We start from the raw sequence: 25,931 nt of genomic DNA, 5'->3' as shown, positions 1-25,931 counted from the left end.
ACAGTTCTCCTTTGTGGTTCTTTTGAAAGTTTCGTATGTCTATGGCTGCAGACATGCTGGTGATATTGAGCAGAATGAGCTGCTTGAGGAAGAAAGATTTACACTTTTGAAGGACTGGAATTTTTTAGAGCTGGGCCCTGCTCTTGGGCGTAGCTAAGGACAACGCATCACTCTTACAGTAACTGTGGCATGATTGCAGCTTTGTATATTCCTTTATGGATGAATTCAAGTTGTACATTTTGTGTGAAATTCTGTCAAGCCAGAAAAGAGGAATGGCAGTGTTTTGCCCATTTCTAGATTCTTCAGCCAACAATCCTACTTCCAAAGGCTATATGCAACAATAGTGTAAAGTGGCAGTTTTGTTCTACTAGCTAATATATGAGGAACAAGTGCCATTTCAGCTCATGTCATACTTTTCTTATAATTGATTTTCTACACTTCAAGTTCCATTTAGTTTGTGCCCTTGGCTTGGTAAGTCTTGGTTCAGGAAAGCATTTAGGCATGTAATTACAAGTGCATGCTTAACTAAGTCACATAACTAGGCCTATTGTTTCTGGAATTTACATAATCCTCAAATGCTGCACTTTGCATTGTGTGCCTTCTTTTTAGAAAAAGATGAGTATACTCTATCTCTCTTCTGCATCAACACAATTAATATTGATGTAAGACTAACTGCTGTAAAATAATGTAATCAAATTTCATATTACATATCTTACATCTTTTTTCTTTTCTTCTTTCCTCATTTTCTTTTGATCTTATTTTATAGTTTTTGTTCCTTTTTTTGTTTTTTTCACTAGCATTCATTCTGTGGCCTTGATGACGCAACTGAGCCAAGAAGTGTGGTTGGTATTCTTTATATTCCTTTGTGCTCAATTTTTAACTCTCATTTTTTTGTACTGCTTTGAGAATAACCTTCATTAAGACCCTGGTAAGATGGGGAAGGGTACAGTGCTTTTGCTAACATTGAGATGAAGACCAACTATAAAGTTCAGTCTGGATATTTAAGGTACCTTTTTAGGCTTCTGCCAAAGGTTATCAAGCTCCCAACTAGAAATCACTTTGCGTTCTTGGACACTGACTGCCTTGAATGCTGTGAGTGCCTCTCGGATTCTGCAGAGCAGGTACATTTGATCTGAAAATTTGGGTACTGCTGTATGACCCTACCTTCAAATTTACATGATGCATGGGTAGCTAGCAGGTTTTCATATATAAATATATATTTTTTTCCCAAAAGTCCTCCAAGTACCACAAACCAACACAAAATGGCTACTCAATTCTGACGTTTTCAGGAATGCACATATATCGAGGTGCTAGAATGAGGGCAAGTTCCCTTAATTTGTATTGCTTCATGAGGTAAATCTGTCCTTGATCAATATAACATAGTAAAGCCTATGTTAAAAGACTTAAATATAGTTACTTATTATTTGAAATCCTGCACATTGTTGGTTATTAAAGGGCAAATAGGGTGTTCAGTGATGGTAACCTTGATCTTGTAATTTTGAAGACACTTATTTCTAAGTAAATGTTATCAGTCAAAACTGAGGAGATTTTTTTTTTTTTGGTTCTGCAGGATATTAAAAGAGCCTATGGAGTGAACAGCTGAGTCCACGTGCAAAAAATAGAAAATATTTATTTGAGCAGCTTTAAATTGGTGCATTTTTTCTTAAAATGGTTTGCCTAACACTTCAAGCTGAAAGATGTTTTAATTTAAAATTTGAGATTTTTTAAAAAATGTAGCTTAAAGCTGGAATGATTCGATAATCAAATAAGGACCAGCACCTCATAAACACTGAAAAAAATCAAAATGGAATTTACACTCGTACACCAATCAAACACTGGAAAAAAAATCAAGTGCAATTACTAGCTGCTATGTGAACTATTATCTACCGAATGGTTTTATTACAGTACTGAGATCTCTGTCTTCATACTGCATGCTTTCAACAAGTGTGGTTTGCATTTCACCCAGGAAACACAGAACCTCCTTTTTAATATCTCTTTAAAAAGCTAGGTGTTTGACAGTAAATTCTCTATAGTAAATAACTGACAAGAAAAAAAAATGTTCAAAGTTGGAAAAATAGAAATTTAGAATCCCACAGTGATAAATTTCATATTAAATATATAAGTTGGAAATCCACAGACAAAGAGAGAGGTTTTGGCTAAGTACCAAGGGAGGATGATAGATTGGATTAAGCAAGCTTTGAAGCGAGTAGGAGCTGCCCTGGAGAATGGCATTCAGAAGTCTTTTGAAAATTTAGGCAGTAACTTGTAAAGGTGTCGCTGGGAGAATGAAAGATCTTGAGGTGAAGCGAAAGGTCAGGAAAACAGAATACATGCGGTCAGTCGTCTCTTCAAGAAGAAAGAGAGGCTTGAAGATACAGGAATTGCTGTGTAGAAAATATGTGATGAGCAGAGATATATTTGAAAAGAAATACTGAGGAAAAGGTGGTATCCTCTCAAGAGTAACATATGAATGTTGGCATCTTGAAGTAAACCTGACAAGACCTCGTCAAGCAGAGATAGATAAGCACAGTCATGGACATTGACCACTTGCGCCACAAACCAAATGTGGGGCGAAGCACAGACTGAACAACTTAAAGTTGAAAAGATTTGTTTAAGTTGGAGAACGGTTAGTAAAGTCAACAAAATGAGGCTTTTTTTCTTCTTGAGAGGAAAAAGTAAGTTATTCTTTCAGAGTTGAAAAGACAATTGAAGAAATTGATATTTGTTATCCTTTCTAGCATACAGGGGAATTATGAAGATAACTATAGCACAGTATTTAAAGATAAATTTCTCTTCCCTAGAATTTTCTTGAAAATGATTTTTGTATTAAAAGGGCTATGTAGAGTACTATAGAGACACAAATCTGATCCTTTGGAAACACTGAACTCCAACTTGAGTAAGACAGGATATTACAACAGAGAAAGTGGAAAATACAGTTGAAAAAATAGTATACGCCAGGATCAATCAAGACAGAACAAGACAAGAAAGATTTTTCATAGCAACTGGCTATCTCACTGTTGGAGGTGAGCCTCAAAAGAAGCTGGTTCTCTCAAATAATTTTTTAGGCTGTGAGGTATGTTCTTCGTGAAGAATTGCCAGGCAAGGTCATTTATCTGCTGAAGGAGCTGGAGCAGACAGACCACAAGATTAATTCAGTCCTATGCAGCAAACTGGCTCACGTGAGTGTTTGAGTAAACCTGTTTCCTGACACAAAGCACAATTTAAATTAGAAAGTATCAAGCAAATCATGAGGATCATGCAGAAGTTTGGAAACTGTATCCCGAAAAGAATGTGTGGCTCACAATATGTTGTTCCAAAGGAATGAACATTTGGAGAATGTGTTCTTAAACAGGGATTGTTCATGTTTCAGTTGAAGCTTTTAGCAGCTTGATGACAGAATGCAGAGAAAAGGAGGTCTTCATTGCAAAAAGAACTTGACATTTTTCTGAAAAGAAAGAGTTTAGAGTTTTGGATAGCCAAACCAGGTGCTGATGAAGGAACAAACATTGGAAAATGTGTTTTGCGTGGCAAAGAAAGAGACATTCCATATTTTCATAGACTTATCATTGAAAATGAATCTCTAAGCACAAACACAGTGATCATTCAGCAAGTAGCTGCCATGGTAAGCGCTGTGCAAAGACATGAGCCGGTCTCGTTACAAAGGTATGAATAATTTTCTTCTCTTATTTTTTCATATTTTTTTCTTATATTGTAGTTCACAAGTGATGGTTTTCTTAAAGACACAGGCTGATTCTCCTGATTTTTTTTCTAGGAGATCCAAATTTTTTTTTATTCAAGATTTGCAGTTTTTGAAAATAGAGTATTTCACTCTAATCTTACTAACCATCACATGCTGGTATTTGTTATAGAATTGAGAACACTTATCACATGTTAACTGACTATATTCAATCTGTGCAGAATGTTGAACTTGATTTTCACTTTCTGTGACACAGCTCTATAAGCAAAGATGGAAAACAATAAGATTCTGATTTCTGAGATCAATTGTAACAGTTACCTACCAGACATTTTTTTTTCTTGTTTCAAGGGTGAAGATTGAATGCTCTAGTTTCTATTGCACCAACCCAGTAATGAGCACAAGAGCCTTTTTTTTTTTTTTTTTTTTTTAAATAACATCCATGTACATGTAAATTGCTTCCTTGTAAATACATTAATTGTGGCAATGGACCAGGACCTGTTTAACCAATAATTTTAGAATACTATTTTAGATTAATCTTCCTTATCTAAGTGCCCTCATCTAAGGGAAGCCTTTTATCTGTCAGATATTTCTATAAAGTTTGTAATACTTAAACAAAAAACAAACAAACAGAAAGAAACAAAAACCCTGGCTATTATATCTGAATTATTTTTTCCAATTTTATTATTGCTTTTTCTTTGTGATCAGTGTCTCATAGGCTAGCTGTATGTCAGAATTCTGATTTTAAACTAGCTTATTTTACTAAGTATATTACATATTACAGATTCGATTCTTCCAAACAGCCAACAAAATATATAGCCTGATTTAATTGAGCTTCATGTATTTAAAATGTTGTGTAAATACTTTCCTGCTTTTATGCTGAAGTATTCAGTACTTCTCAGGATGAAGCCTCAGAAACCTATATGCTTATTGGGTCACAGCGTTTGAGATCTTCAGCTGCTTCATTAACATGTGTGCTGAAGTAGAAATCACTTTTATCATAACATTCTGTTTTTAAAAATTCCTTTTGGGCATGACTTAATGGTGAAATAGACCTTTACATAAAATATTTAATTGAGAATTACAGTGTATCAGTTAAATATACTGAATATGTGAGATAGTCATAGATCGTCTTCTGAACTAAGGAGTAACCCTTTTTATTTTTATGTTTCAGAACTAAAAATGTGATAAAATTTATCCAAAAGAAATAGATTATTTTTGGTGATAAAACTACAGTTTTCATTAATTCCTCTATTTAGTAGAAAGTTACCTCACTTTTCAAAACTTTCAAGCCTAATTTGTTCGTGAACTTGTATAACTGTATTCTTTATGGGAATCTCAGGTTGTAAACTGAGAATCCTTTCACGTATGGTAAACTACTTTTTGGCTAATGAAATGAGACTCTTTCATGAATAATAAATATGTTGGGTATCACAAAACGTTCATTTGATCATCGCTAAGGCTAAGATAACATGCTTGGACTGCAATACCCAGAGAATTTGCTTTTGTTTTATCATAATGGATCCTTCATCTGAGAGAGAAAGAAAAATTTGCTACTCTATTAAAATGTCCAGTAATGAAGAATTTGATATTCTGAATTTTAATGTTAAAATAGATGCTTCTTGGGTGTTCCAGGAATTAGAAGATGCAAATGTACCTGACAGAGATGTAAACAGTGCTGAAGTAGAGAAGCTGAGCCTCAGAATAAGAGAGCTGGAAGAATCAGAGCAGAAACTGAAAAATATTTTAGAAGAATACACGGAATCAGATTCTGCGTTAAGAAATAGGTAAGTGTAGTTCATCGTATGTTCCAAATTTCTGTGACGTGGCAAATGTATACTTCCATTTGTCTCTATACTGGATGTCAAAACATCGAGTGACCCACACAGACCTAGCAAAAGGAAGAAGACTTAATGGGTTTTTAGAGTGACCTATAAGTTAACTTTTAAATGTTCTGTGTAGATGTTGGAATAGAAATACAATAATCTTTGTTTTTATTATTTAAGTGAAATTTACAGCATTGTCTAAAATCTAGTAGAAAATAGCCAGAAAGGCATCTCGGAATGTTTCATAAATATTCATAACGTGTAAATTCTGCTTGTAAAATAGATCACTTTTAAATGTTATTTTGGGAATAAGATACAATTCTCTTTAAATTTGGAATTTTGTATTGCAAAGGAAGTCTTGGTTTCAGAAAGCTGCATACAGTTTAGTATGTTAATCCTAAACAAAAGCTGGAAGTACCATTAGGCATTAGTTATGCAGATGAACAGAATAACAGGATCAGGTTTTTGATGCCTAGGGGTAGCACTAGTCTAAATAAAGTTAAATAGATAAAAGGATATGGAATTTAAGTGTCTTCGGCAAAGTCTCTTGAGATTTGGAATGAACAGAGTGCTGCTTTGCTGGGAGCTGGGACGGAAGTAGCTGAAGAGTTTGGCAGGTAGGGGTGCTGAGGCAAAGCTAGAAGATGGAACTGAGGAGAGAACGGGGAGATTATTGAAGGTTGAACAAAGAAATCCAAGGAACGAGATATGGTAGAGCACAGCTTTGGCATGCAGAATTGGGGATGAGCTAATCTCTCAGATGAGAGAAGACAAGGCTGTAGTAGTTTCAATAGGAAGTAAAAGGACTGGAAAACAATTTTCCCTAACAGAAAGAGGATGTTTGTGAGTTCAGAACTGTTTAAACCATTGAGAAGTTTTTCATGTGCGGGGTGAAAAGAGAAGGAGATTGAGATACACACATATGTGTATGTGTGATGTGTTGCTTCATCTCATGTGCCAAGCTTCAGTGAACCCTAATCTTATCATTTTCATATTAAGCCCTCCCTCTATGTTCAGCTCTACATCAGTGAGAGAATGGTCATAGAGATTGTCTCTAAAGGACTCCAATGTAATTTGCAAAACCCTGTAGACTCTTACTAATAATATCTTCATTATCAGAGATCTATGATTTGTCACTATTTTATTGTTGGGAGAAAAATGAAAAAACAAAATTAGATCAGTGCATCTCTGATGACTACTTATCCATCTGGAACCATGCTGTGCAGTTTTAACTCAGCAAAGATCTTCATTTTCAATATCATAGAGTTAAAGAGCTGGAACTGTCAAACAAAACACTTCTGGCAACAACTGACCAACTAAACATGAAGGTGCACCAGGCCGAAAATGAAAACGTGCGGGTCAAAGGGAGGATGCGTGACATTCAGGAGGAGCTGATGCACTTGGTAAGAATGCCACTGCTGTAAATGACCTAGTTTGACTTTTAAGTTGTTACCATAAAGAGTATCTAATCTCATCTCCTTTAACTGGTCTGTTTTTAGGCTCAGGCTTTATGTTTTTGTAGGACCAGGAGAATCAGAAAAACTTCTTGTCTTTTTTACCCCAATTTCTGTAATGATCATGATAGTATTTCTAATATACCCCTTTTTCAGGTCTTTGAAGTTTGAGATTGTACGCACACACTTCCTTCTTCTCCCTATATTCAAGCCGGTGTGTTGCTTCTCCCAAGTCAGAGTTCACCTTTCTAGCTCCCCCATAAAGCAGTTGTTTGGTTCCCTACTACATTTAACACAACAACAAAACACAACTGTTGCAGCCTGTTTTCTATACAAAATGCAGCTGTTCAACCTGTCACCTGATTCTTGAGTTGCTCACATGTTTTCAAGCTGGCCCCCACCAGCTGTTGCATCAGGTTTAAGCTTTCTACTTAGCTTTGAAAAGCCAGTTTGTAAAGCTCAGTGGATGGGCCCCTAAAATGGTAAGGAATTAAAGTTCTTCAGGTATAGGTTTTTTACCCATCAGTCTACAATTAAATAATGTTTTTTGATTCTGTTCATCATAAGATACACTTTGATTTTTTCAGGGTTGTATGCCAAAATTGAATAATCTGACAGGGTGCTATAGTCCCGTGCAGTATGATTCATGACTCCAAGTAATAGGCTTTGTTTTCATAATAAAAAAATAGAATGTGTTTTTTCAATAAGAGAAGCTTGGTAATTCATATATTTCAATTAGCAGTGGTTAAACCATCCAAACTATTAACTCCTGAATACCTGATACGGTGCTACATTTAAGCCTCGTTTTCTTTTTTCCTTGCTGGTGAACACTTCTGTTAGGAAAATACTGGAGGTCAAAAGGATTGAATTGTGCTGCAGAAATAAGTGTTAAGGATGTGTTACTGTCTGGCTGGGAGCTGATTTGTGTGGATTTCAGCCCAAATTTTTTTTTGTTTGTTTTAATAAGCACTATAAAACATAATAAAAGGAAGCATTTTGAAACTTTCTGTATTTTGGGTAGTAGCAGATATGCTTTAATTTTTTTTTCTTTTCTACTGAGATGTTTCTGTTGTGCCTGAAATGCCAAAAAAAAAGCAGGTTAGTTTTTCTCTGAATGTTGGATTTTACTAGCTTATAAAAATTTCTACTTATGCTAGCTAAATTAAGCAAAATTAAGAAAGATGAAGAAATTTGGACTGATAATTTAATGAAGTAACCATAAAAATCACTGAAATTATAGGTTGAAATCCAAGAAAAGGCAGAGAAGAAGCAAAAGGAAAAAATGTTTTGGCTTCAGGAGCAGCTGAAGACAAAAGAAAGTGAAGTGAAAAGCCAGTCAGACTATTTTGAGCACTACAAACAGAGGCAGAAGCAACAGACGGCAGTGCTGAGAGAAAGGGAACGTTACCTCCGGGGTAATGTATCTAGTCTAGAAAAGCAAGTCCTAGATCTCACCAACCGTGTTGCTCTTCTGACATCCAACTTAGAAGAAGGAATGGTCCAGTATCTCCAGCAGAAACTGGAATCAGCCTTTGCTGGGATTTGCTCTGACCAGGAGGTCATGAAATTGAAAACTTTAATTGAAATTGTGGAGCATGACATGAAAAACCACCATGAGATATTGCAGCATGACCTGAAGCTCTTAAGGGAAAAGGAGGAAGACAGGAGAAGAGAAGAGGCAAACTTGCTGACTAAATTACAATGCTCCGAGGACTCTGAAGACTTTCTCAGAAGGAAATTGGAGGAATCTTGCCAACATGTTTATGATCTGAAATTATCTGAAATCAAACTACAGGAACAAGTCAAAGAGCTTTTGGATGAAAATAGGGCTTTAAGAGACCAAGGGGTCATGAAGTTAAAGGAAGGTGAAAAAGACTCATGCCTTACGGGGCTGGAGAATGGAGAAAACATTGCAGTCAGTGTAGACCTGGTAAGTGAAAGTTAGGGTAAAGTATAGTTAACTTTTATCTTTGTATCATCGCAGATTAGACTTGTTGCTATGTATGCAATGGAAATGAGTGTGTGTGTGTTTATTACCCTATTATTATAGGAAACAAATAGTATTTGTTTCCTATATTCCTCTTGATGTACTACAACGCAGTAGAGTCCAATTCACTAAAAAAAAAATCACTAAAATAGGCGGTAGGCTTTCATTTACATCAGGACTTTTGAGCAGGGCCACATTTGAGGCACTTCAGAGATCTTGGATTTGAAATAAATTGCCCCAGGCCACAAATCTGGATTACCACCAGAAGTGGAACCCACAACTTTTGAGACATCTGCCTCAAGGATACTGTTCAGTGCAGGAGTGCACATTTGGTTGGGTGAAGTTTTAACGTCTTGTTCATACATAGATGCTAAAGAAAAAATGATAAGTTACATTAAATTTTGTCTATGTGATTTTCTGGGTGATGGAAGAGAAGAGAAAATGGGTATGGTATTCATGACTGGCAGCGTTTTGAGATATCTAGTGGTTCGTGGCTCTACAACATTGTGATGTGCTCTGAATGTGATGAATAGAACTTGTTTGCTTCAAATACTTTGCTTCAACATGGCATGGGAAAACTCTGTGTAGGCTCTAACATGACATTCAGCTTCTGCCAATGCATTTTGTTGACAAAGAACAATTTTTTTCACGGAGTGGACTCAAACAAAGTTTTATTCTTTATGCTCTAGGGTGAGAGGTTATTTTTCTTCTAAAGATTTGTTAAATAAAAGAAAATCAGCTGGGCATCGTTCTTAGCTACCCTACTCTAACTGTGACCTGGTGTCCCCAGGTCTCTACATGTTAGGCAGCTAACTGGGAGAAAATGAGCATGTGTAAAAAACATTTGGTACCCTCAGTCACACTGAGTTCTCCCACAGCACTGGGAGTGCATCCTTTGATTGCAAAAGCCTAGACGAAATCAAGACCTCTCACTTAAATCTTTTAATCTTTTAACCTCTCACTTGAAGTCGGCTTTGTGGGCAAAGTGATTCCGTAAAATTTGTGGTTCTGAATTCTAGTGCTAATGAGCGAGCACTGTGCGGTTGTCTTTCCGTGTAAGAAGCAGCCCAGTAAGATCCTCCTGCAGCAGCCTGTAGCACATCTGCATCGTGGACTTTCAGTGAAATCTCAGGAAGTTGGTCTCACCATGTGTTTCTCCATAACTGCTCTGCGATGGCAGAGGGACCAAATGCTGTTGCTACTTTTAAAACTTAGCCCAGGCCAATGCTGTGATTAACTTACCCAGTGAGTTTGCTTTTTTCTTGGGTATGAAAAAACAAAATGGTTTGAAAATAGCACAAGCTCATCTTAAATTGGACATGGGAGCAGTGACCAACTGTACTATGAGGGAACTGCTCAACTAAGAGAGGAGTGGGAGGGCTTCCAGACTCAGAGAAGAAGAGTAGATAGTGGAGAATTACTATAAGTTTGGGGGAATTGAGAGGAGTAAGAAATGAATTATCTGAAAGTGAGAAAACAAGGTACACCACATGACATTGCTGAAAACACCTAGAAAGTCTTCAGGAAACGGAAGGAATGGAGGCCAAATGTGTTTCATTCTATCCTGAACCGTAATGAAAAGTTATTTTTTCCATCTTCCCAAAGTTTTAAAATCATTTATTTGTTCAAGTATTAATCTACAAATCTATCGCCATAAAGGGCTCTGAATCAGAAATACCCAGTTTTTGGTGTAAGTGAGCATGCTATATTTCTTGTTAAACCAGTATGTTTTGTTCTGATGCATAGTTTTGCACTTCATAAGATACCAGCAGCAGGTCTTGTTGATTTCTTCATTGCTTTTGCTACTGCTATGATTCACTTCTCACTTATTCTAGCAAAACGCAGTGATACGAGAGCATAAGAAAAAAAATCCATATTCACGGTAAAAGGAGAAGGGAGACCCCTGGTGTTGTGTGGTAAAACTGAAGAGGTTTTTCCCCCTTGTCCTGTGTTTTAGTATCACCTACAATCTCATTACATGGGTCTTGCAGTATTCAAGCCAAAACATTTACAAGAAATATCCTATTTAAGCTCACCATACTCCACCAGCAGCTATAAAAATGAGGACTAGTGTGAAGTCTAAGGGGGATTTTCATGCTGATACTTTTCTGGGTAGATACCATTTTTCACTAAAAGAGTGAGTGGGAACATTTGTCTGTTCTACAGCCAGGAAGTAGCTTGTGAATGCAGGATTATTAGACCCCTGTGAATACACATGGTATGAAATTCCTCAGAAGATACCATGTCATTCAAATGACAGGCACATCAGTTGTTTCTGGAAGCAGCCTTACTCATAAGTGTGTTTTCGTGAATTATTACTAGATATGATTAGATGTCATGCTCTGTCCTGCAGAGGTGAACTGCATCTCATGGAGGGATTTAATTATATAAATCTTGTTGGAAATTAGTTTCCAAAATTGACAGCAGGGCCAGATCTGCAGTATGCCATTTGCAGTCTATGTCTGAGTGAAAAATACAAGCAAAAAGGAACTGGTAGCACTTGTCTGTGTCTGTCTTAATTTATCAGGCACTTAATTTACCAGTTTCTAAATGTATCTAAATTCAAACAGTGAGCAAATAAAAATGTCAAGAAATACAATGTGAAATTTATAGTGAAGTTATGGATCAGAAAATCTTACTCTGAAGGATTTTTTTACATTTTGCATAGCGGTTTCCCTCTGTAGGTGCAGTCATCCTTTTGCCTTCACAGTGCTGAACACTAAACAGTGAAAGTCTTGCTCCCTACTTGATCTTCCCTACATGTTTGTGAATGTGAAAATTCTATGACCTAATGGCATTTATAACAAATGAATGCATGTTTTCAATGTATAATAGCAAAGGATATTTATATGCCTGTACACTTATACACAATATGCTTATAATCTGTTTTTTCTTTTCCTCCTTTTCCTGTTAAGAATGGAGAGCTAGTGCAGGATGACCTTCGAAACCTGAACCAGGAGCCAGGCTTGGATCCATTCAGAAGCAAAGCAACACAAACCCCAACTGTGCTACTACATGCTCAAGAGTCTGGTATGAAAACAAGCTGGAATTCTGATGTATTTGCTGTGCGTTAAAAGTGGTGATATTTTTATTCCTGTGGTGCACCTTAGTAGGAAGGTAAATGACCTTCCAAAAACCTTCTAATGTGGAACCTAGATCTTGAGAATGTGAAAAATTTACTATTCACTCATATGATGCTAGCATTTAGAGACGCTGTATGCATAAGCAGGGGAGGTACCTTAAGTGTCTTGACTGAAACAATGCTGTATTACAGTGTTTGGGACTACCATGCACCTTGGGTCTTTTAGACTAAATGTAACACAGAAAATCTGATGTCAACACATTCCATCCATCTAATTCTTCCTGATGAAATTAATAGAAATTTTATAACGGATTTCAGTGGTTGTAAATGCAGACCATCACTGAACAGTTTTTAAGCCTGTAAATTTAACCCATAAGTTTTCCTCTCCACTCCATAATGAGATCTATTTTCCATCTGTAAAGTGCTTTGATAAGTGTGGTTAAAACCAAAAAACAAGTATAACTTATATTTAGAGTTTGTTTTTTTATACATTGTGTTGTCATCTTTAGTCTTATAGTGCTTATCTTTATATCTGTTGTAATACTAGAGAAAGTATTTTTTTTTCTGCTGCTAGAAGTGGTAGTTGTGGGCTTAGTGTGATGAAAAGATGTCTTGTTCTAAGATTTCAGGCCAGATGGTTTTGTTTTTATTTTTCGTGTAACTTTGTCCGTGGCATTTCAGTTGTTTAGTGCTTTACTGTAACAGAAACGTCAGGATGTGGCTGTGATTGGCTTGAGCACATGCAGCAGCTATCGAAAGAACTTCAGCCACTTTTGGAGCACAGTTTTCGTTCCTCTGCAGCAATTGCTAAGGAACTGAGCCTAACTGGGACTGAGCAGGTGAGAAGAAAAGTTACTAGCATTCTTGTTATCTTTGTGAGCATGGCAAATCCATGGATTGTGAGATAAAATGCAGAGCTGATAGACATACATTCATATATGAAAATAGCTTGACATCATATCTACTAAAGGTGTTATTCAAGAGGAAGATAGGTGTACACTAAAAAAAAGATTTACATGTACCTTGTGTTTTACTCTTGTTATAAATCTTTGTAACAAACTTGCTTGGCAAGTATTTGAATTATTTGAAAGTTACGTATATGAAATTTTTTTCTTCATTAAATAAAACCTTTGTGTAATCAAATATATCATGGATGATGTAAAAAAAAAATATGATTAACGTTATAGAAAGAACAGTATTTGTTGGGTCATGTTTCTCATTCTGAGACCTTTCTCTCCTGTTGTAACCAGATCAGTCTTGAGGATATAAGGAAAGGTGCTCTGGAAGATACTTTCATTCTGTTTAGACATAAACCAAACTGTTCTGCATCCATACTGCTTCCTCCCTGCTCTGAGAAACTAACTAATAATGAGATAAATAAGGACACCACAGCTGAAGAAAACTCCTCTCTGTTTAAGGAGCAAGCTATAAAGCTACCAGCAAAGGCTTTGCCTGTTTCCCTAGTGGAACCTTTGATGAGGAACAAGCCCCAGCTTGCTTTTTTAGAACCTGGAAGCCACCAGATACCAACTGCCACAACACTGAAGAAAGTGATGAGTTTGGATTTCAATGAGGCAAATAACATCTTTTGCCCTGATGACATTTTCCATGTTTCAGAGAAAGACTTTTCAGATGAGGCTTCTACAGTTCATGGAAAGATGCCCTGCGCTGCTTTCACATTCCTGCTAAAAAAACATGATGTGGAAAAGCATCAGCAAGACAAGCAAATTCTGCCAAAAGACAAAAATAAAAACAAAAATTTGGGTAAAGATGTTAATGATGGAAAGTATCAACAAAAAAACATTAGAGGGAGAGCCAAAGGAGAAGAAATGAAGAATGAGCAAGCCCGAACACAAAAGGTGGCCGGTGCCCTTGAGGATATACACAAAGCTTTGAATGAAACTGAAATGCTCGAGCCTGGAAAACAAGGAAGGGATTCCAAAGGCAATCAAGGAATGCATGCTAAAATATGTGGTTTTAAAGCACTAAAGAGGCATTTTGAGGGGAGTTCTGAATTAACGGAGGAACAAGGAGACCTCTCAGCCATCTGCATCCCTGATGAAGTGAACAGGGTACACAGTGGAAGAGATATCACCAGAACAGAAGAGAAAGGAGATCAACCTCAGAAACCAACTGTACCAATAAATCCCTCCAAAAATGGGCTAGAAGCGAAGAAGGAAGGGGCCTTGAAGCTGTGCGATCCAAAAGAGGAGAATTCCTCCTGCCAAATAATGGCTGCTAAAAGACTGCAACATGCATACCCTCAGAAAGCTTTTTGCTGGGAGGAAGAAAAATATCCAGTAAACATTTCCTCCTTGATGCAAGACAGGAGCATGCACTTAAGGAAATTGTTATTGCTAGAAAGAAATTCTTATGAATATTTCTACCATGTATTGTCACTAAAAGCTGATAATGAATGTAATGTGAAAATATGTGACTTACAGAAAGCGGTGGCCATATGTTCTCAGAGGATATTTCTCCTGATGCAAGAGAATGAAAAATATTCCATAAAAGTCTGTATGTTACAAGAGGAGAATGAGAGATATGCTCAGAAGATATGTGCACTGGCAGAGGAAATGGACGCATATTTTCAATACATTTTAGCAGTAGATGAAGCTAATATTTCTTTCCAAGACTTACTGAATGAGAAAGAAATTGCTGGTGAATGTTTTAATACTATTTCAGAAGAAAACACCACGAACCTAGGAATGATTTATGTTGAAACCTTTCCTGAAAACCTTTCATGGGTTGAAGAAAAAAGTAGGAATTGTGGAGTGGAGTTGTTTCAGATGGAATCAAATAACCTTTCCAAGAGTGTTTTATCCCTGTATGAAAGGAAAAGGAGATATTTCCAACTGCTTTCTGACCTGAAAGAGGAAAGAAATAGATGTTTCAAAGACATAGCCAAACTATTGCAAGACAAGGAGAACTATGTAGCAAAAAATAATGAATTAGCACAAGAGAGAGTGAAAAATTTGCAAAGAATCTCTCTTCTAGAAGGTGAAAAAGAAGCTTTATTGGGAAGTTTGGCAGAAATAAAGGGTGAGCAAGACAAATGCAAGACCTTGATTTCAGAGCTTCAGGAGTATAAAACCAACTTTTATCAAACAATTTCTGAATTACAAGAGGAAAAATGTGCACTGAAGAGAGATACAGACAAAATCAATAGAGAAACTTCAGAACAGCTTCTAGAACTTCAGAAAGCAAATGCAAATTTAATTTTAGAAAATAATAACTTGAAAGAATTAATGTCATCATTGGGTTTCACCTATGAAGTTCTGAGAAAAAATAAAAACATGGGAGCAAATGAAAAGACAGTAGAACTAAAAGAAGAAAATACAAGTCAACAACATGATATTAAGCTGAAGAAAGTTGAAATTGCATGTAGTGGAACTCAGACTGAAGAAAAAAGAATTCCAGTTGTAGATCCTTCAAACTATTTCACCAGAAAAGAGGTAAATAGTAACAATAAGGAATATTATCAAGGATCTTTTAAAGAAATGGAGAGATTTAAATGCCATTGGGGGGACAAAGTTAAATTAACTTTGGAATACAAAAAAAATGCTGTAACCTCCTGTGTTCTGGGGATCTAACTTGCTTAAGTTAGCTTTGAAAGACTAGGCAAATTACCAAGGAATAATTGTCCAAGATATTTCCAGATAAGCACTAATCCATATGTATAATATTCTGTAAAAAATCTGTGTGCTTTTTCGTGTGCCTGAGAAGAGTCACGGTGTTTTCTGTGATGTAACCAGAGTAGCACATTTCCAAGCTACAATGTGATGAAAGAGGAACTGGAAAGAGTGAAAGAGGAACTAAAAAAGCAGCAAAAGGAATTGGAAATATCAAGAAAGGAGGTAACCTTCTACTCTTCTATATTTCTGAGAAGCAAATTTGCTTTTTTCCCTTGTTTTCTTACATGGCCATTCTTGTTGCCGGCATTCAAAGCTGTTACTACAGATCTCTGATCTGCAGGCCCAAAGTGTATCTCTTTAATGTCTCAGGTGAGGAATTACATAGTCCATCATTGCTGGCCTGAATTTTAGGTGAAGTTGCATTCCTTCAGCGTGCTTGTAGCGTACTTGAAGGGAAATGCTTAATAAAGACACACTGCTTGAAGGATTTATCGTAGTCATCCCTGGGCAGACTGCTTCCTTTCCCTTCATTAGGAATGATTTGCTTGAATTTCTCAGAAGAGTGATAGCACTGAGGGTCATGGCAAACTTGAATTGGAAGGAGTTTTTGAATGAGAGGCAAAATGATGTAAAATCTGAGACTATCAAAAGATTTTGCAATATCCAATGATAGCTCACAGCATGCTTCTGGCCCCTTCTTCTCTTGAAAGTTGTGCAGTAAAGATGAAGTCTCACACACTATCTATTTGGAAACTGCTTTTTGGATGGCTAGTTATTTGCCTGTGAAAGGCAAATTTGCAGTTTTAATACCAGTCATGGAAGCTTTCTGGGTTTTCTTTTCCTAACTTCTTGGCTTTCACATCCAGCTTTTATCTGCTCTTATCTCTATCTGCTTATCTGAGCGGAATACTGAGCAGAACTACTCTTATAGCAAGATTATATGTGTGCGGATGCCTCAAGTAATAATGGGCATGGATCCAACTGTTGTTCAGCTTCCTCAGTTTGCCTTGAAGAATGTTTCAGAAGGGGGAAGGAGTGATATATTAATAATAATATAATAGGAGGAGCTTACTGTTGAGCAAGTAGCTGATCTACTGACTTTTAAAAATTCAAAACCACAACTAAAGTGCATAAAAAGCAGGGATAATGCATTTAGAAGTATAATGAAAACAATGTATGTGTGCTTCTTTTCTCCACTCTATTTCTAGCCTTTAATATTTTGCAGGATGCACTTTTCTATCCTACATGATAAAATCTTCTTTGCTTTTTCTCCGATTGCTTTCAAAGCCTTGATCTTTGTAACTGAGAGTGCATTCACCTTCAGTTACTTAGCTTTACTTGGAGTACTCAAGATACCTTCAAATTTAGAAACCAGTTTAAAAACCAATATACTTGCTGCGTAGCTGTGGTTAGATATGTTTCTGTAGCAGTTACTTTAAGTATCTTGCTCATTTCTTATAAGATGATTGTGTAAGGTATAATTCCGTTTTCTTGAAACAATTTGCAATAATTTAAAATTTATGACGTTGAAGTCAGGCTCAATCCCAAGGGTATAAACTGGTATTTAGAAATGACACTGTTGCAAGACTAACTACTTTCAGTAATTTATTTATTTATTTTATTCCTCCTATTAGACTCAGAGGTGGTACATAGAGCTTGGCTTTGCAGAAACAAGATATGAAGAAATAAAAACACATTTGACACAGGTTCTTTCAGAATTAGACTATCTTAAACAAGAAACTGGGGACAAAATGCTTGGAAAGCATCACTGCACATTAATGGTATGTATTGTGAATGGCATGGAAGAAAGCCTTCCTTTGGAGAAGATATTTTGGTTCCAGAGGTCCATGTTGTTTCCAAGAACTGGGTTTGTCTTTCAGTTGCAATACTGATGCTACAGTTAAGTATTGGGCATGATATAAGACCATGATATCTTTACCAAAGGCAGTTGATTTGATTGGCAAAATTAAGCAAATTGCATTGCAGGTAGGAAATAGAGTGGGAATACTGGAGCAAAGAGTGTGACTTTGTTTCAATATTTGTTTTTTAAAATAATCCTGTTAATAAACATCAAACTGTCAGTTGCGGGTTGGTGTGAAATCCTTAAGATGTGACCTAAATTTTTCTAGATAAAAAATAAATAATTTTTGACACAATAGCAACCATGAACTACTTTGCCAGCATAGTTTTTCTGCTTAGGGCAGTTGGGTGGATTAAACCTTTCTCCTGTTCTAAACTCCATTTCACAGACATCTTCTGTTCCAGTGCTTGAAAGAAGTGAGGGTGTATTTTTTTTAGATCCAGAAACCTTGGTTGGGATGTCTTTGAGACAGGTTCCAGGTCTCTTAGGACTTCGAACATATTTTATGTTCTACAGCTCCTGACACCAAGGAATCTTAGTTCTTGTCTGGAACTCCAAAGTGCTGATATTACACATTGTAAATAAAGGAGAATTGAGATAGTATACTGCAGATTTACTGCTACAACTCTGTTTCATTGGTGTTGCTCACAGAGGAAGCATCATTTAGCATAGGAGTACTTGGAGAAATTTTCTGGGCTACTTGGTTGGCTTTTTGTATTTCAGTTTTCTGGTGGGAGTTGAGAAATATATGTGGATGAGCAGGGACGAAGCAGTTATTGTTCTTCAGCTTTGAAAATCAATCCGAGAATTTTGGGTCAAATGTGCGCAGTAAATGAGTCGCTAGGCCCAGCAAAACCCTGACTCCTCACCCGACCTGTAGCCACAAAATCAGATTCAGTCTCATTTTGTATTTTGAAATGGATTTTGAATGCACACGAAAGCGATAATGATTTTAGTCATCATTGATGATTAACCATGGTGATTTTAATCATCATTTTAACTTTGAAGACTAGATATCATTTTAATTAGAACTCAGTGTATTAAGTTTTGGGTTTAGTTATCCTTTAATGTATTTACTAAATGAAGCTTCTGCCCTTCACTCTTCTGGAGCTTGGCTCTACAGCCAATGACTTCTGTTCACTAAGACATCTGGCAGAGTGTTCATAAATCAACATTAATTGCTTCTTTTTTGCCCGATTTTTTTTTTTGAGCTACCAAATATGTTGGCAGATCAGCAAAATCCAAAAGAGAATAGAGAGTCTGTCTTTAAACTTCAAGCAATCTTTTTTTTTCTACATCTTTTTTTTTTTTTAATTAGACTCATCAGTCAGGGAATGTTTTCTTTTTTAATTTTTCCCCCTTTTATTTTGTGTAGGGATGAAAAGGACAGGGAAAATACTTTGTCTCAGACTGTCAGTGCCACCTTGATCTAGTCAATCCTAATGTGTCCAACACTTATTATTGTTCTTTTCTGTTAACACAAGAGGGAGCCAAAATTTTGATAGAAAGCATGCTCTGGCTTCTAAAACTAGAAGGTGCAGAGGATTTGTTTCACTAAGAAATGCAGTATGAAAATCTGTGTTAGAACCAGTGTGATATCACTTCAGTTTGCTGTTTCCTATGAAACTGGATATTGATACCTTTAGTATATTGTAGTCACCAAGGGTATGAAACTTGGAAAGATTTTTCCAAAAATAGATTAAAATGAACAGTTGCTGTGCATCATGCTGGAACAGTAGCTCTTCTCCCAGATCTGTCAGTGTTAATATCCATTCAGATCAAAGCATCTTCCTGCATCATTTTACAGAAGGTTACATGATTTTACCGCAATAGATCTGACTAGATTTATTTTTTAGCTTAGTCGTTAAAATGCAATAATCTCTTTAGATTTATGAATATAATGTGTTATAGCAAAGCTTGAGCAGCTGTGTCTTTCAGGGTTTTTTGTTTGTTTGTTTGTTTTTTAATATAAGGGCAAAACAACAGAAATTGTTTTTGCAAGACTTTCTTTTTCCTTAGATTTTCCTCATTCTTAGGCAACATTTAACCTGATAGTGTCACTTCCAGGAGCTGTCCTAATGACACTGGCCATAAATCTAGAGCTCTCACTAATCCTTTCAATCTAAGGGTTTGAAAAAAAAAAAAAAAAAAAAGTGGGAAAAAAAGGGAGTTAGGGAGCAGGAGTTAAATGCAGAAGATCCTTCATCCTCTTGTTCTCTACCTTTAATACTGCTTTTCATGTAATTAATATTTTCTTTCTTTGTATTAAATATGAAATTTGTCTCTAAAATCTGATTAATATTAGTAGTGTTTGAAAACAAAAAATTAACTTTGGGAGTGGGATTTGCTCTCTGAGATAAATATACGTGGAAAACCAAGGGAAATATTATATAGAAGCTGGAGCAGGAGACTAGGGACTTTTGAATTCTATTCTTGCTCACTGTGTGACCTTAGGTTAGTCAGTTAATCTGTCTGTGCCCCAGTTTCCCCAGGTATGAAATGATTATAATACAATACTTACCTTGAAGGGGCACTGTGAAATGCCAGTCCTATACCTACTCTTGCAGAGGATCAAGAACTCCTTGCTCAAAAACGGGTTTAAGATTAGTATGAGACATCAGTGCTAATATGTTTGTGCATCTTTGAAATCATACAGTTTCTACCAGATTAAAAAATTTATGACATTCAAGGTTGGTATGCATGCTGACAAATTTTAGCACCCAAAACCACAATTGAAAATATTTTTATTTTCTATATCTAATTTGAAAACCTATGTGTTTGCTCTTTAGCCTGTGTACACTGTGAAAGAAGCCCAAGAAATGGAGGCAAATCAAATAGCCAGTAAGCAATTAGAGCAACAAGTGCTGACTTTGAAAGCCCAGCTCAGGGACCAGGCTGCATTACAAAATCACTTCCAAGATTTGCAGAATGAAGTGGAACTCCTTCAGGCTCAGCTATGTGAAAAGGTACAATAAAGCAGTTTTCTGTGTGCTTAGCTGTGTAGATGAATGTGAGTTTAAACTTCAGATTCTACTTTGTTCTCAAATGAGAGCCCCAAAATATTCTCTTTTCCTGGGAATTTTTTTTTTTTTGGATAATTAAGTGCTATGCAGGCCTATAAATTCAGAGGAAAAAAACTTCAGAGAACTAACGGCAAAATATAAAATGCTCGGGTGGTCAACGTGCTGGAGAAATGATAGGCTCTCTATAAAGGAAGTCAGGGCCTGGTCTGCTATCATCCCCATAGCCTAATGCTAGCAATGTGGTGCCAAAGTTCTTAGCTGAGCAGTCTCCTTCACTTAGTTGTCAGGAGTTTTCACATTCCCAGTGCTCTCGGCATGCTACATAGGATTAAGTGAGTGCGCTAGTGATAGAATTTTTGGCAACCTATTTTTTGATCTAGGTGTTACTGTAACATGTTAAGAATTCTTTAACATTTTCAGTTAGGTGTGTGGTTATTATATGTATGTGTATGTGTATATGTTTTTAATGGCACAGTTGTTCTGGGGAGTCGTGGATGCACAAACATACTTAGCCAAGCAGTTTCTACGCTCGTGCCTCGTATTTTGCCTGCTAAACAAGAGCAGATGCACTCATGAACATACACAGAGTTGCTGTCTTAACTGTCAGTGAAACTACAGCTAACAGTTCATGTCAGATGGAGGCAAATTCCTCCTGGGACTTTGTTCCTTTACGAGAGTATTATTTTTACACAATTTTATTTCTTTGGAAACTATTTTGGGGAAATGGATGATTGTCACCAAGTGAGACAAATGAGAACTGAGGGTTATGCTCTGAAACTACTTCAAACTAAGTAGTTTTCTAAGTTATTTTCATCATCTTGTGATACAACGTAAACAACATGCTCCTCTGACTCTTCTCAAGTACAAGAGATACAGGCTTCTTCTACCTGTTGAACACAAGTTTCATCCTACAGTCTCTACAATAAATCAGGTTTTTTATTTCTATAGCTCTGCATTTTTTCATTTTCAGCCTTGTCATGTACAGTGATTTACTTCTAGGCAGTCTTGTACAGAGGGTTGGTGGCTCCTCTCAGGAGTTGATTAGGATGCCTCTGAAGAGAGTGGTGGCAGTAAAATGGGAGTGTGTTGCAGTGCCTGGTGTCGCTGCTGATGGATGGTGCATGTCAGGTGGCAGGTGAATAAAGGGTGAAATGTGCTATCCACATAAATAGGCGACTCCTAATTGCATCAGGCAAGTGTTTTACTCCATGCTTTGTCAAGACTGTAATGTCTCCAGTGAAGGGACCTATGCCCAGCTTTGCTTTGTTTTCTCAGTGCTAGCACAAGGTAAAGATGCCTCTCTCCTCCCCTATCTTCTGTGTTCCTTCCCAAGGCCATGATTTATTAGCTAAGGGCCAGGAGACCTCTTTCAGTAGAGCTGGTTTCTTATCAAGGGAATCTTATGTTTGAGGCATGTAATATATTTACCTAAAGCTTTGTGAAAGTACAAATGGACAAATAAAATGAATATAAATGAATCTATACTTTATTACAAAATATTACTGTGTTGAATCATAACTCAAATAGGTTTTATCTAGCAGATTGCTGTTTTTTTCCTGCGTAATTGGAAAGTAGGTTGCTCATGAGCAGTAAACAATTTAATTTAAGGTACAGTTGGGGCCAGCTGGCTCATTTCATAGTAGAGGACATACACTGACTGTGGCAGAGGTTTAGGAAACTGTCAGTGTGCTCTTTTCAAAGCTTGACATGGAATATATAGGTCTTGCGTTCTACAACATAATATAGATGAGAAAATGGAAAACTGCTACCCAAAGGAGTAGTCTGGAGGATTTGCAGAAATGATGAGAATATGAATGCATAATGAAGGACAGCAGATCTTTAATGTGCTGCTTGCTTTGGTGAAATAACATCAGTGGTGTAAATCTCTGTGTAAAAATATCCCAAAGCATTTGGAAATACATAATGTCAATGTTAATGCTAGGGCACTGTTTTTAATGTAAGGGCCTAATGGTATACAAACAGTGTCTTAGGCTCCTTTATGCTATGCTCTTTGATACAGGCTCACACAAACATGCAAACTGTATACCTTGAAAGTCAGGTCTAAAATAAATATGAAAGAGCTACGGTAGTACCTTAAAGTGATTCTTGAATAAATTAAAACAGTATATTTAACACTGTTTCAGGTGAAAGAGCTTCAGAAGACAAAAAGTGAAGCAAAGCTGACACTAGCTCCTCTGAAGGTAGTGTATTTTGCTGAAAACTTTCTGGTTTATCCCTTTGGTTACAGAATTTATGCAAGCGTATCATAGCCATTCTGTGTGGCATATGTGCCTGCTTTCTAAAAATGCCACTGATTTAAACTGCTTGCTACTGGGCTTTAAGCACGAGTGGGATGACAAGCATTCTTTATCCATGAGTACTCCTCAGCTTGTCAGTGGAGGACCTCAGACATGCAAAAGTGAAAATCCCTTTCCAGGTTATCATGTAGAAAGGTGCAGAGCTGCTGAATGGCCTAGAAACATAGGAGTGTAATGTTTAGCTTTGAGTCAAAATGTGCAGGAATATATCAGACAAGGAATGAAATTCTACCTCTGTGTGTTTGTGCTGTGTAGGCTAAGCTGGCTTGCCTCACCCGAAAATGCCAGGAAAGGAACAACTTAATTATCAGGATGCATGATGAATTTTGCAGGCAAGGAATTGTTAACTCAACTTTCCATGAAGAGTTGAAGAAGTTGGTGAATGATGTGACACTGGCAGAGTACGCAATCACTTTTACACCAGGGTGTAATCAAGAGGTAAACACTTATATTCTTTGTAGGATCCTCCAGTTTCCAGTATTGCATTTTGCCAGTGGGCTTGTTTTGTGTTTGTGCGTGCGTGTGTGTGTGTGTGCTTGTTTTAAGTATTTAGTGGGACTCATTTGTATAGTAACATAAAATGTAACTGGGTGTCCGTGCCATTGTCCATTTACAATTTTGTCAGGTTAAATCTGGAGCCTCTCACAACGTCAGTCTGTTCTTTGTGCTGAGAACACATATCCAGTAGTTTGACCAGGTTAGCTAGCCTGGTGGAGGGGCAAAGAGCTTATTTGATACAAATTTGTATCTTTTGGAAGTCAGCTCAATGGATATTCATGCTCAAAAGGGAGTTATTCCTATATCACTGGCACGATACAGAGGTGGTTCAGTAAGATACAACAGTGCTCCTTGCAAGTAGCTCTTTTCAACCTTATCATTAGTACCTTGGGTGATGGGAATATATTTTCATATTTTTGTGTAGAAAATACCTGCAGGTGCATCCTTCTTCAGGATGTGAATTTAAACTTGGCAGTGTAGAGAAAGAGGAATTACCTTCTGGTACTCTGGCAACCTTTGAGTAAGCTCTACCTTTTCTTTCATTTTCTCTCTGTGCATTTAGACAATGCCCATAGAAAAACATAAATAATTTTCAGCAAAATTTTGATCAAATATACTTATGCCTAGTTCTGTTGCTGGAAGAAGAAAAATATTTATTTTTTGCCTTACAAATTTGCAGAATATTGAGAAGGTGGGCACTTGTGTTCTTTTCATTTTTTGGTGCTTCAGCTATTGTTAATGAGCTGCAAAATGGGTTCTTGCAAAATAATTTATTTTTAAAATACATTGACATCTGGTTGCTTTTCAGGAGCAGAAGTAGAGATGGCTCAGAATGGACATATAATACAGTAAAACACAGGATTATTTTGCTGATTTTAGACACAAGCCACCATATTTTCTATCACTCTGAAGGAGCTTATTCTTCTAATGTTATTACATGTTGTAAACTATCAGTTATACTTGCTTTATTGGGCTGTGATCAGTGATTGTATTGGGGGAACCTCTCCAGCCAAAATGGATCTGTATGTTCCCAGGAAAATTTTAGGTATGCAGTGGAAAATGTGTTAGAAAATTTCCAAATGACATTATTCCTAATTTAGCAAAAATACTACATTCTACTCAGAGAGTATGTTTTGTATTCATATGCTAAATTCTTTTGGTTTTCCAAATCGTGTGCTGTATTCTGTAGACATATGGTAAATTGAACTGACCTCTCAGCTTTGAGGCTTCTTTTCATGCATTTCAACTACTATTCTCACTGGAGTTCACATCTAAGATTCCCCAGCTATGCTCAGCTCTTACTTACATAAAAGGTCTTGGAAAAACTCATTCCCTTCTCTCCGCTCAGATTTTACTTCCAGATCATTCCTAACATTTTAATGCTCCTAGAGAAAACATGGAGGACGTGTATTCCTTCTCCTTAAAATAAAGATTGGTTTATTCATTTCTGGACCCAGTGACAAAGTGAAGCCTGTTACACTTTGGCAGGACTTTGAAAAGAAATGGACACTCTTAAATTCAGTCCCTGGCCTTCTGTAGTTCAGTGAAAAACAGTGTACTTTCTCTCTCTCTCTCTATGTATATATATAAAAATATATGTACTTTAAAACTCTTTTAAAAACTGTATTTTAATTTCTGCTGTGTGGGAATTATATGTAGCTTGGATAGATCTGCTCTAGCAGCATGCTAGGAAGGAAGCTCGGAGGAAGGCTTGTGAACATTAACAAGTTATTGATGCTTAAAGGAAAAAGTGAACTTCCATTCTTTTCTCATTCAGGGCAGAACAGATGGTCATTCTTTCTAGAGATTATGCTCAATGTAGAAGGAGTTTATTAAACCTGTGTGCCAGAAGTATTTTCTTCCTAATGGCCATCGCAATTAACATACTCAAGCAATTGGGCAAAGTGATATAAATCCGGGCATCCCGAAATATTGTTCTTTTCATTTTCTGTTCTTTTCATTCCGGACTATATTCTGGGTAGTAGTAAATCGCTGTTATATTTTGCTTAATTTGCTTACTTTTGCTGTCTGCACTAACTGAAAAATTCGAATCAGGTCAGTTGAGCAGCACTCATTTGGAGTGGTGTTCTTGTTTTCTTAGTCTAGTGTTGCACTCAAATGTTTTTGAGGGATAAAGCAATTGGCTTGGATCATAAAATACTATAGTCATAAGAATGACAGTGTATGTCTAATATGGACTTGAGAATTTAGCAAAAACAAGAACAGGGTATGTGGCCAAACTAAATTTTAGTGTGCTTGTACCTCATGTCACATTTTCCTGGCTATGTGTGTTTTTTATTTTTCTTTTTTTTTATTTTAAACACTGATGTTTTTCATTTGTAAAGACCTTGGCCCCATCTATTCTTGCTATGCTTTGCAGTTGTTGAACTAATTCATGACCATTACTAACAGTTATTGTTTCTCTGCCTGCCCCATTGAAAGGGCACAGCACAGCATTCATAAACTCGTTATATTCATTAAGCAGCTGCCAGAAGAACTGGGCTTGGGGTTTGCAACAGCCGGTTCATTTGGGGTAGGAGGAGTGGAAAGGAA

General features: G+C 36.7%; 2 protein-coding genes across 2 annotated transcripts in view; both read left to right on the top strand.

Moving 5' to 3' along the window:
• Positions 1 to 892, top strand: part of JAKMIP1 (janus kinase and microtubule interacting protein 1) — a 76,149-nt gene extending 75,257 nt beyond the window's left edge. The window contains exon 21 of the mRNA XM_088540001.1: positions 767 to 892. Within this exon, the coding sequence (XP_088396127.1) occupies positions 767 to 817 (51 nt within the window). The 3' untranslated portion in view covers positions 818 to 892. The remainder of the gene's footprint in view (positions 1 to 766) is intronic.
• Positions 893 to 2,916: 2,024 nt separating this feature from the next.
• Positions 2,917 to 25,931, top strand: part of CUNH4orf50 (chromosome unknown C4orf50 homolog) — a 54,401-nt gene continuing 31,386 nt past the window's right edge. The window contains exons 1-12 of the mRNA XM_088540070.1: positions 2,917 to 3,663; positions 5,330 to 5,481; positions 6,763 to 6,923; positions 8,215 to 8,904; positions 11,877 to 11,991; positions 12,749 to 12,882; positions 13,294 to 15,498; positions 15,799 to 15,900; positions 17,313 to 17,459; positions 20,329 to 20,505; positions 22,707 to 22,763; positions 23,136 to 23,318. Of these exons, the coding sequence (XP_088396196.1) occupies positions 6,843 to 6,923; positions 8,215 to 8,904; positions 11,877 to 11,991; positions 12,749 to 12,882; positions 13,294 to 15,498; positions 15,799 to 15,900; positions 17,313 to 17,459; positions 20,329 to 20,505; positions 22,707 to 22,763; positions 23,136 to 23,318 (3,891 nt within the window). The 5' untranslated portion in view covers positions 2,917 to 3,663; positions 5,330 to 5,481; positions 6,763 to 6,842. The remainder of the gene's footprint in view (positions 3,664 to 5,329; positions 5,482 to 6,762; positions 6,924 to 8,214; positions 8,905 to 11,876; positions 11,992 to 12,748; positions 12,883 to 13,293; positions 15,499 to 15,798; positions 15,901 to 17,312; positions 17,460 to 20,328; positions 20,506 to 22,706; positions 22,764 to 23,135; positions 23,319 to 25,931) is intronic.

Source organism: Tinamus guttatus, unplaced genomic scaffold, assembly GCF_059628265.1.
Source record: "Tinamus guttatus ecotype Peru unplaced genomic scaffold, ASM5962826v1 Tinamus_guttatus_pri_ptg000052l, whole genome shotgun sequence".
In the NCBI taxonomy this organism is placed as follows: Eukaryota; Metazoa; Chordata; class Aves; order Tinamiformes; family Tinamidae; genus Tinamus; species Tinamus guttatus.
This window is presented reverse-complemented; position numbering and strand designations above follow the sequence as displayed.